Here is an 11,467-nt window from a genome sequence, read left to right on the forward strand (position 1 = left end):
TCATGGATAAGCTGCCATGCTTGCTTCGCCAACATCGCCAAATTAAAAACATGGATATCCCGAAACCCTATTCCACCATTTCATTTACAGTTGCATAGTCGCCCCCACCGAACTGGGAGTTGTTGAAGTGAAGAAATTATGAGAGAGAAAGAATGAGACAAAGAAAGAAAGTGAGAAAATTTGTGTGTGATTTTATTTTATTTATAATTGTTGGATTGACCATATGCCACATGTCATCCATCCTATTTAAAATGGGAGAAAACAAGAGGCTATTAAACTAGAGAGGAGACTCACCCCTCATTCTCATCTCACAACTAGTCATAACACAAATCTGGGCAAAAATTCAAAAAACAACAACCTGTGATAAAGATTCACAATCACAAAATCACAACCCCCCCCCCCCCCCAAAAAAAAAACACACACACACACACACACACACAATCACAACACAGTGGTACACTAGTCTAGCAAACTAGCATAGCCTTATCAGTTATCAAGTATTAGGAGGGAAAAAAATCATAATAGTTAAACACTTCAAGTTTTTAAAGAGAAAGAGAAGTACTTGGCAAATAAATGGTGGCGTTGTGCTGACCAACGGCGGTGATGTTGGTAGTTGGGTCTGGCTGGCTAGCCCTTTATGACTCCTGTGTCGACATTGTGTGAGTACTAGGGGTTTGGGTATTGTTTATATGTGTTTCTCTCTCTCTCTTTCTCTCAATTTGATATTCTAATTTTCCTCTTTTTTTTTTTTATTAATGGGTAAATTCTGACTTTATTGGGCTGGTTTTAATTTGTAAAATGGGTCGAAGATTGTTTTTTGGGCTAGGTTAAGATTTTAGTTTGGGAGGAGGGGCAAGCTTTTTAAAGCAAGGAGGCCCAAACTCTATTTTGTCTTGGGTCTTAGCTATATTATATATATATATATATATATATATATAAAATAAAAATAAAAAATAAAATTCTTTTGGAATATCAGGGGGGGCCGGGCCATGTAGGTCCATCCCTGAGTTACAGTGTGTTAAAACTTGTGCCCTATTTCTTTTTATCACAACTGATCTATTCCTTCAATTCGGCCTCCGCTTCTTCAGTGACTCCAAAGATTTTATTTTCTTCTTGTCGCAGCAACTGGTATGATTATGAAGTTCATCGATCGTTTGGTCTTTTTGGTGTCCTTTTTGTTTGTGTACACTGTTTTCTTTTTTCGGGCATGTGTTTGAAAGTGCAAAAATCAGTTGATTGTTGAAAAACATGTAGTTTGTAACAAATTTTTTTTTTCACTTTGGATTATTTACTGATATCATGTCCAACCTTGAGCAGAAGTGATGGATCAATCAAAATCAAAATGCAAAAAACAAAAATACGCAAGCTTTGATAGGATCAGTGATTTACCGGATTCTCTGATCTGCCACATCCTTTCATTCCTCCCAACCAAACATGCGGTCGCCACAACAATCTTGTCAACTAGGTGGAAGCAACTCTGGACTATGGTCCCCATTCTTGATTTCGGAGACAAGGATTTCGTGTTCAGAGTTTTGTCTCTCCGCAAACCTTTTCCTGTGAAGAAATTCCGACTTGTACTCCACCACTCTTTTGATCGGAGCCATGTTCGTACATGGGTTGACTATGCAATAGAGCATGGTGTCCAAGAACTCCACCTCCTGGTTAAAAGGAACATCACTTGTGAGTTGCCTCAGTCTCATAGTCTTTTCAATTTCGACCTCCTGGTTAAAAGGAACAGTAGTTGTGAGTTGCCTCATAGTCTTTTCAGTTGCGGATCTCTCGAGGTTTTGGAACTGAGTGGCAAAATTGTTCTCGACTGTCCTCCTTCTGTTCATCTACCGAATCTGAAACACCTTTATCTTAAAAAAATCAAGTACGCAAATGATGACTCTTTTCATCGCCTCTTAATTGGCTCCCCAAACCTCTTGAGATTACACGTATTGAATCGACCTTGCAATAATATTGTCAATTTTATTTTAAATAACCCAACGTTGGAGTATCTTGACATCGACAATCAAGTTCAAGATGCTAGATTTGGTAAGGTTCAGATAAATGCGCCGAGTCTTAAGTTTCTGATTCTAAACATTTCAAATTGCCATGATTTTTCGGTGCGGAAAGCAACCAACGTAGTTGAAGCGAATGTTAATTTATTTGAACTCAATCAACTAAATGACGACTACTGCATTGTCAAGCTTCTCAAAGCGCTTCTGAACGTTCGAAATTTGACATTGCGTTATAACAAGGTGCTTTCCTTTTTGAAATTGCTTTCCTCAATTTCATGCTTTATTAGATTGTTTTCGCCTCAACTCTTTTAGCTTATTGTTTTTTTTTTTTTTTTTGTAATAATGTGATTGCAGTCTTTGAGTTTTGCTTCTGCAAATGATCTTCCCATTTATAATAATTTGAGCCGGCTGCAACTTGAAGTAAAATGCTGCAATTCTCATCTACTGCCAATTTTTCTTGAAAATTCTCCCAATCTTGAGAACCTTATTCTTAAGGTCAGTTTGGTTTTGAAAATTATTTCAGCTAACCTTCTCTTAGGCTTGGCTTTTTAAACACAGCTGGGTCTGTTTTCATCAGGTGGATACAGAAGGACCACATGAGTCCTGCTGGACAGAGTCAGTGCATGTTCCAAAATGTCTCAAATCACACCTTCGGACAATTTCTTTACTACAATTTAAAGGGTTGGAACATGAACTGAAACTCATAACATATATGCTAAAGAATGCGAAAGTATTGCAAAGAATGGATATTCTTTCTGGCTCATCGAGTTATGAGAAAAATTTTCGTATTCTCAACAAATTGGTAACTAAGTTACCAAGGGCTTCTTCAACTTGTGAACTGAAATTCTCTACGGTATTATATCTCTCCCATGAATTTTATATTGAACTTTACTTCATCATGATTACCTATGTTAAGTTTTAAGATGGTTTTTGATTGTATGTATACATGAAAGCATGATTACCTATGTTGATAATTACAGACCTAGTGTTATTTAACTGGTTACCAGACTCACCGCAAGCTGTTTATTTATGGTTTGGTTGATTTGATTGGATTGCTACACCAATAAATTTATGGAGAAAAAGTGGTACTGTAATAGAAAATCTGATAAGACAAAGAACACGTAAAAGTACTTTAATCTCTTAGAATGTTCTTCTAATGCAAGTAAGAAACTATCTCTTTTTTAATGTAGATATAATGTAGAACAGACTGTAAAGACCTTTTTGGAGCAGCTAGAGCGCCAGAAATCATAGTGCAAGATCAAGGCCATCGGAACAACGATGTCGGAATTACATAAAATTTGGCGGGTTGAAGAGCAATGGCATTCTGATCTAGACTCACATGCCTTGAGTGTCGCCTAAATTTAGGCAAATTCCTTCATTAAAGTCTCAAAAACAATATTTTTGCTATTTATAGTAATTTTTTTTTTTCTTAATAACTTATAATTTAAAAATCAGAACAAGGTCTTGTATTTTCAATTTTCGCAATTATTTCAATTTTTCTATTTTTGGCAAAATTTACTATTTTTCCATCTAATTATGTGATTAGCATGATATAGGGTTTCTAGACATTTTCCTAGCTGTCCTATGTTTTCTTTTTACTATTTAAACATATTGAAGCTTCCAGGGTAGTTCTGTTTTTTTAGATTTATAAAATTACAGACTTTGTGGATTCCAGAACCCTATCACCCTGCAATCTTGTAGATTCAAGGGAGCCGTGGATTCGAGGTTTTCATTTAGAAGCAAATGTGTTTAGTTTCTTTTTCCATTCAGAAAGTAACGTGTTTGATTTCTTGTAACTTCCGCTACATCAAGATAAAAACAGGTTATGGAATTTATAGCGTCTATAATTTTTAATTTCTACCATCTGTTAAGAGGGAAATTAATGCCTTCAAATAAAATATGGGAAAGCCAAGCTGAAACTTAATTATGGGCTCTTGAGATGGTGCCCAAAAGCTTTCGATGTAGTGATAAGCCTATCCAAGTGTTGATACCCACTTTTGATAAAAGGGTCTAATGGCAGAAGAAGCCCAATAATATGAAGAAGGTAGGGAGAGAAAATAGTAAAGTAAGAATAGCATGACAGAATGGCAGGAATAATGGTCAACAGGTCCATAAGGATAATAAGTGGCAAGGAAGAAGCAAATGGGCCAAGGAAGCCCAAGGAATGAAGTAGAAAACTCATGGGAATAATAATAAAAGGTAGAGAAGAAGTAAATGGACCGGAGAAGCCTAAGAAATGAATAAGATTGGCATGAATACCAACAAGCCCGAAAAGTAATAAGAGGAAAGAATGTGGTAATTGGGTCGAAGAAGCCCAAAGAATTTAGCAAAAGCCCATTGGAGTAAAAGAGGTAAGGGAAAAGAAAATGGGCTGAGGAAGCCTAACGAATGAAATGGGCTGAGGAAGCCCAAGGAATGGAATGGGCTAGCCCAACAAGAATGTTGGCTAGTAAAGCCCCAAAAAAGAAAGAATGTAGAAAATTGACTGGCAAGAGCCTCAGCCCGTAAGCCCAGAGGTAACAACGAAATAAAAGAGGAGTAATATCGTAGCAAGAATAGTGTAGTGGCGTGGCAAGATCATCAGCCAACCCACAGACACAGGAAAGAAGGGGACATAGGCTAGGTAGGAGGGAGAGGGCCTACACCCAAGCAATGCCCAGTCCAAAGAGGAGACCCATGTATCTTTCATGCCACAAGAGTTAAATAGATACCAGAACGTACGGCAAAATCAAACAAACGCGAAGGCAATGGCAAATGCGTGAAGGCTAGAAAAGTAATGGATTCAGATGAAAGTGGAGCATGCACACAGGGCCCAAACACCACCTACATGTACCTAGCCAATACAAGGGAGGTGGGCCACGAGCCAGGAGCATGTGAGGGTGTGGTCTGGTGGTGGGGAGAAGGATCTTGTCACATTTAAAAGTCAACAATGTTGAACCTCAATTGATTTTTTTTTTATAGTGTGTTGTCAACAACTTGTACTTTAATTGATATATATATTTATATATATATATATATATATTTTTTTTTTTTTTTAATGGAAATGTTCTTGCTTAAATCCTTCATTGGCAGTAATTAAATTATAAAATTAAATAAACATAAATCTTTCTCAACTCTACATTATAATAATAAAAAATTTAAAAAAAAAAAGGTTACAGGAATAATTACATTTAAAATTCAAAGCATAACAATACAACAATTCAAATATTAGGAAACCAAAAAAAAAAAAAAAACATACATAACGATATAACAATTAAAAGATATAAACAATTTAAATCTTAAAATATAAACTCAATAATACAATGTCAAAAAATATCATGAATTTTGTGGAGGCCTTTTTGTGTGGTTGGGCCTTGATCCTTCTGCTATACTAAGGCCTATGAATCTGGGGTAAGGGAGTTGGAATTGGCCTTGTTAGGATTGCACCGCAAGCTAGCTTGTGCACGAGTCGAGTTTGCCCAAGAAGAGCACCGTAGGCAGAATATAAGGTGTAGTCGTGGTAGGACAACTGTTACAGCAGAAATACACTACGGCAAAATAACCATTATAATAAAACGCACTAAATAGGGTTACAGTAAGTAACTAATACCACAAATAAAATAAGTAGGGTTACAACAGAACAACTGATATAGCAAATAGGAAAAAAAAATACTATAGCAAGACATATAACACTAAAGCAAAACAAGTAACATCATGATTGCCTACGTGAACTGAAAGGGACTGTCATAGAGCGGTAATGACAACATCCAACAATGCAATAGGGATGGCCTTGTTTTCCCCAATCTTGGGCTAGGTCGTTCAGCAAGAACAGGTCCAAAAAGGGAGCCATTCCCCAACATGGGTAACCTCAATGCAAGTTCCTACTATAGAAATTACTTATGCTAGGAAGAGGGCGTAAATGGTTTTGTGTTCTGACTTTTAGGTCAAATAGAGTGGGAATGTGGAAGGGAGAGAACAGTTGGTCTACCAATGCATGCCTCTATTTCTGCCATATTTCTTTCTATCTTACACTTTTACTCTCACTTACCACTTAGTTTTCCTATTCTCTTTTGTTAGGTTTCTTTTCTTCTCTTCTCTTCATGTTTTTTCCTCCTCTCTCTGTATTTGCCTTCTATTTCTATTTATGGCTACCTCTCTTCCTTTTAAACTACTTGAATTCATGGGATTTCTCCCTTTTGTCCCTAAGGTTATACCAACCATTTTTGATTTCTTGTGGTCATCTCTCTAGGATTGCCCACTAATCTATTGGTTGCCCGACCACTACCTCTGTTGAGAGTGTGCTTGCTACACCACTTTCTATTTCCAGGAAAAAAAAAATCACTGTTTTGTTTTCCTCCACTTCACTACTTGCCTCCCCCCAAACGGATAAGGATTGAGAGCTCTCTACACCTACTCCTATGGCATGCTTCAAGTGGTCCCCACTTATATTTACCTCTTTTGGGAGAAATGCCATCCTAGCAAAGCATTCCCTCCAAAGAAGCCTCAGCAAGAACCCTAGAATAGACTTTTTTCTCCCATCCCCAAACCACACCTCCTGAATATCTTGACAAAGGGTCTACCTCCCATGTATTGGCTGAATACAAGTAGGTGGTGTACCACTACCATCTGCATTTCTCTCCTTTTGCTCCCATGCCATTCATGTCGTTCCTGCATTGTCCTCCTTTGCTATGTGTATTGGGTCGTGTTTGTCTTCTATAGCGTGAGGTGGGTGTGGGCTTACATTACCTTCTTTTGTTCCTCCTTAGACTGGGTATTGTCTAAGTAAAGGTATCTTCCCGTATAGCCAATTAGGCTTCCACTTCTGCCATTCTTCCTACCCTGGCCATGGGCCTTGTGGCTATTTGTCCTGCCCTACTGGCCTATTGGGCTTGTTACCTCTTTCCTTAGGCTTCCTCAGTCCATTTACTTTATTTTTACCTCTTATTCCTTCCACGAGCCTGCTAGCTGTCATTCCTACCATGTTGGCTCATTGAGCTTACTACCTCTTTCCTTGGGCTTCCTCGGCCTATTTACTTTATCTTTACCTTTTATTCCTCCCACGAGCCTGATGGCTTTCATTCCCGCCATGTTGACCTATTGGGCTTGCTACCTCTTTCCTTAGGCTTCCTCAGCCTAGTTACTTTATCTTTACCTCTTATTCCTCCCACGGGCCTACTAGCTATCATTCCTGCCATATTGGCTCATTGGGTTTAATAACTTGCTTTTACCATTCACATATCATTTTCCTTCCACTTCCCTTATTGTTGGGTTTCTTCTGCTATTGGGTTTTTTTTGTCAAAAGTGGATATCAACAAATTTAAAGTTAGACTTAAAGCACATATACATATGCCTTACGAGAAGGAAAAAAAAAAACTATAAAAATAGTTTTTTAATTATTTAAATATAAACGGAGTGGGTATGAGGGAAAATATTTGCATATTTACAATACAAAGATGCGCATAAAAATACATTTAAAGTTTGAATACTAAAAACACATATGCATACCTTATTAAGAGCAAAATCCTATAATTTTTTTTTTTTTAATTATCTAAATATAAACAAGGTAAGTATGAGAGAAAATATTCACATATTTACAATGTGAAAATGCTTGTAAAAATACAAATTTACCTTTACACACGTATATGTATGTATATATATATATATATATTTTTTTTTTTTTTTTTTCTCGGCCATTTTTTATATTATTCCTCAAAATATCATTTCCCGTTAGCTTTGCCCAAATCTCTCTTACTCCCGCACTCTACTTCGAAACCCTAAATTCCACATTGTCTGGTTCCGACTATGACTAGGCCCATTGTCTCCGTTTTCTCAGCGATTCAGGTCACACTTTGATTTTCTCTTTGTTTTTGTTTATGTGATTTTCTTCAATTACACTAGTGTCTTAATTGATTCATTTCTGCTCGCTTTACTGTATCAAATTCAAAATGCTAAAAAATTTTGACTAATTTGTTGTTGAGAGTTTTCGAGTTATAGATTGTTGAATTACAAACTCATAGCTAAAACTGTTTTTGTTCTGTTACAAATTTTTCACAACTGATACTCATATAATATCCTTAGTGAATCAAGCAAATTCAGTAGTGGACTTTTGATCTGATGGCCACCGAATCAAACTCGAAAAGATATGCAGGAGAGGTTGATCGGATTAGCAATCTACCAGAATGTCTTCTGTACGACATTCTTTCACTCCTCCCAACCAAACAAGCTGTTGCCACATCAGCATTGTCGAAAAGGTGGAAGCTGCTGTGGACTAAGCTCACCGTTCTTGATTTCCAGCACTCCGTAACTCGGAACCAATACATTGGTAATAACAATGGCCGCATGACCTTTACCCATTTCGTATGCAATGTTTTGCTTCTCCGCAAGCCGCTTCCCGTGAAGAAATTCCGGCTGGCGCTCGATTCTTTTGACGATTCAATCCATTTCCACGTCTCTTCGTGGATTTGCTGTGCGGTGGATCACGGCGTTGAAGAACTGGAACTCTTGCTTCTTTTTAGAAAACCATTTGAGTTGCCTTGTCGCTTTTTTGGTTGCAAATCACTGAAGATTGTGACACTATATGGCGATATTGTTCTCAATTGTCCTTCATTTGTACACCTTCCGAATCTCAAGGATCTTCGTCTTGGCAGTCAATTATGCTCAAATGAGGACTCGTTTCGTAGCGGCTTGATTGGTATCCCAAACCTCATAACATTTTTCACCGGGAGAGTACGACGAGATGATGTAACGACTATTAATATCTGTCACCCTAGATTACTCTTTTTTTGCATCCAGAATAAAGTACCATTTCCTTTTAAAATTGAGATTGACGCGTCTTAAGTGTCTTTCTTTCTTTGATGGATCTGGCCAAGATAGTTTAACGACCAACATTGTTAAGGCGACTTTTGATTTATCTGAACACAAGCAACAGGCTGATGAACATGACAGTTGTGGTCACCTTCTTACAGAGCTCCCTAGCGTTCAAAGTTTGTTAGTACGTCATACCAAGGTACTTTCCTTCGTTTTGACTCTTAGTAAATTAGTAATTCTTAGTAGGTTCTGCACTTTCATGCTTTATTTGATAGTTACACAAAAATTATGCATTAATAACATGTAAAATATTCAGCTAGCTAATTTTTCTAGTTTCGTATGACTTTTTGGGTAGACAGATTTTTTCCCCCTAGACAAAATAAGGCAATGAAAATATGGTATACCAAATGCACCACAACTCATTTATCATATTTTGATGGTAGCAGTTTGGGCAATCAGATTTCTAAGTCTTTCTTGCTCTATAATTGCTAAATCTTTCTTTTGCTATTTGCAATAATGTCATTTTGGTTTTTATCTTCCTGTAGGTGCGGTCTTTTAGATTTGGTTTTTCTCTTCCCATGCTTAATATTTTGAGGTCACTGCAATTTGATGCAAAATGCTGCAAATGGCATATACTACCAAGGTTGCTTGAAAGTGCTCCTAATCTTGAGAAACTTATTCTTCATAAGGTCAGTCTGGTTTAAAAGATTATTTTAGTTAATCTTCTCATATAGACTTGATTTTTTTATTAACTGGTGAGTCTGTTTTCATCAGGTGGATACTGATGGACCACATGAGTTGTGCTGTTGGACAGACCCACCGCATGTTCCCAAATGTCTAGAATCATGCCTTCGGATAATTTCTTTAGTAAAATTTAAATGCTGGGAACATGACTTGGAATTCGTACAATTTTTTCTGAAGAATGCAAAAGTCTTGGAAAAAATGGGAATTCTTACTGGTTTATTGGATTTGGCAGAAAATACTCGAATTCTCAAGAATTTTTCAGAGTTACCAAGGGGTTCTTCTAAGTGTGAACTTTTTCTTCTCAACGGTATCTTCTCTCTCAATTGGGCCTTGTTTAGAACTTTATATGATCAAACAGATCACTGAAATCAGTCATCAAATTAATCCGGTCCTAGCTCTTTTTAAACATACTAACATAGCATTTTAAAACCCATTGGCCATTAGATTAATTAACCATAATTAAACTAAAAAAATATCTAATTAAACTAAAACTAATTAGACTATAAAAATAAAAGTTGGAAAACCCTACCCTACATGCCCCATACTTTTCACTCTCACACTTTCCCCTCTCACATTCAGACAACCATAGCCTCCACTCCACACTCCCTCTCACACCAATCTGCCTCCGCCACCGCCACTCGCCACCCTCTCTTCTCGTTGTGACTATGGCTGTGCGACGAAAATGGCATCAGCAGCAAGGTCTCCACCATCGCCACCACTCTAAGACAACGTAAACGCCGAGCGCCACCTCCGGGAAGCCGAGGACCATCTCCACGAAGCCATAGAGGAGCTCCAAATCTGCTTGATCATCGGCTTCTCATCTCAAGAGTTAAGACTTAGGGTGAGTCTCTTTTGAAAATCTTGATACCCTCTCTCTGTTTTGTGTTGGGTTTTGTTTAATACTAAATCTAAATCAATAAAGTTAGGGCTTTGAAAATAGTGAATCAAAGATCAAGATGTTTATTTTTTCAAGTTTATATGCAAATAAAGTTAGGGATTTGAAAAAATGATAACCCATGTGCTTGGCTGAATCTCTGTTTTGTAGTAACAACATACTAAATATTGCATTTAAAAAAAAATATTTGGAAAAAAAAAAAAACCAAAGGCCCAACTGGCCCAAACTCAAGGCACAAAAACCGAACACCGACTAAAAAACTGACCGAAACCGAAACAAACCGAAACAGATTGAGTTCCAGCTGTTTTGATCGGTTTTGGTTGAGAACTTTGCAAACTGAAAATTTCGGTTTCGATTGGCCAGATTAAAAAAAAAAAAACCAACCGAACCAAATCGATTACAGCCCTAGTTGTAGCTTAAGATTACAACTCCATTTAATATTTTATTGGATGTGAATTTTAACAAATCCACCATTAGATTATATTTTCTTCTTATATTCTCCATCAGGACTGCAATCAGTTCGGTTCGGTCGGGTTTTTTTATTTGGCCAACCGAAACCAAAATTTCCGGTTTGCAAAGTTCTCAACCGAAATCGACCGAAACAGCTGGAACTCAATCAATTTCGGTTTGTTTCGGTTTCGGTCTATTTTTCAGTCATTGTTCAGTTTTTGCGCCTTGAGTTTGGGCCTTTGGTTTTTTTTTTTCCAAAATTTTTTTTTTTTTTTTTTAAATGTAGTATTCAGTATGTTGTTACTACAAGACAGAGATTCAGCCAAGCACATGGGTTATCATTTTTTCAAATCCCCAACTTTATTTGCATATAAACTTGAAAAAATAAGGGCCTGTTTGGGTAAGGAATTTTCGTCACTCAATTTCCATCACTCATCACTCATCACTCATCACTCATAACTCATCACTCATCACTCATCACTCATCACTCATTTTTTAACATTCGTTTGGCAACATCATTTTTATTTTCATCACTCAATTTTTTCACACTATTCATGGGTCCCACACCTGTCATCCAGTACAGTAGTTT

The 11,467-nt window shown here is 37.1% G+C and overlaps 2 protein-coding genes across 2 annotated transcripts; both read left to right on the top strand.

Moving 5' to 3' along the window:
- Window positions 1–1,322: 1,322 nt before the first annotated feature.
- LOC126728010 (F-box protein At4g22280-like) lies at window positions 1,323–3,254 on the top strand. Its single transcript, XM_050433895.1, has 4 exons — window positions 1,323–2,243; window positions 2,358–2,498; window positions 2,581–2,618; window positions 3,194–3,254. The coding sequence occupies exons 1-4, from the start codon at window positions 1,323–1,325 to the stop codon at window positions 3,252–3,254; spliced, it is 1,161 nt and encodes a 386-aa protein (XP_050289852.1).
- A 5,474-nt stretch (window positions 3,255–8,728) lies between these two features.
- On the top strand, window positions 8,729–10,618 carry LOC126725580 (probable FBD-associated F-box protein At5g38565). Its single transcript, XM_050430377.1, has 3 exons — window positions 8,729–8,988; window positions 9,335–9,478; window positions 9,564–10,618. The coding sequence occupies exons 2-3, from the start codon at window positions 9,368–9,370 to the stop codon at window positions 9,897–9,899; spliced, it is 447 nt and encodes a 148-aa protein (XP_050286334.1). The 5' UTR covers window positions 8,729–8,988; window positions 9,335–9,367; the 3' UTR covers window positions 9,900–10,618.
- The last annotated feature ends 849 nt before the right edge of the window (window positions 10,619–11,467 follow it).

Source organism: Quercus robur, chromosome 5 (genome assembly GCF_932294415.1).
Source record: "Quercus robur chromosome 5, dhQueRobu3.1, whole genome shotgun sequence".
Classification (NCBI taxonomy): Eukaryota; Viridiplantae; Streptophyta; class Magnoliopsida; order Fagales; family Fagaceae; genus Quercus; species Quercus robur.

What these genes read in the sequence shown, in the direction of transcription:
- LOC126725580 (XM_050430377.1), top strand. Translation starts at nt 9,368, where the DNA reads ATGCTTAATATTTTGAGGTCACTGCAATTTGATGCAAAATGCTGCAAA. An exon ending in AGAAACTTATTCTTCATAAG is followed by an intron (nt 9,479 to 9,563) that starts GTCAGTCTGGTT and finishes TGTTTTCATCAG; the next exon opens with GTGGATACTGATGGACCACA.
- LOC126728010 (XM_050433895.1), top strand. Translation starts at nt 1,323, where the DNA reads ATGGATCAATCAAAATCAAAATGCAAAAAACAAAAATACGCAAGCTTT. An exon ending in TGACATTGCGTTATAACAAG is followed by an intron (nt 2,244 to 2,357) that starts GTGCTTTCCTTT and finishes ATGTGATTGCAG; the next exon opens with TCTTTGAGTTTTGCTTCTGC. An exon ending in TTGAGAACCTTATTCTTAAG is followed by an intron (nt 2,499 to 2,580) that starts GTCAGTTTGGTT and finishes TGTTTTCATCAG; the next exon opens with GTGGATACAGAAGGACCACA.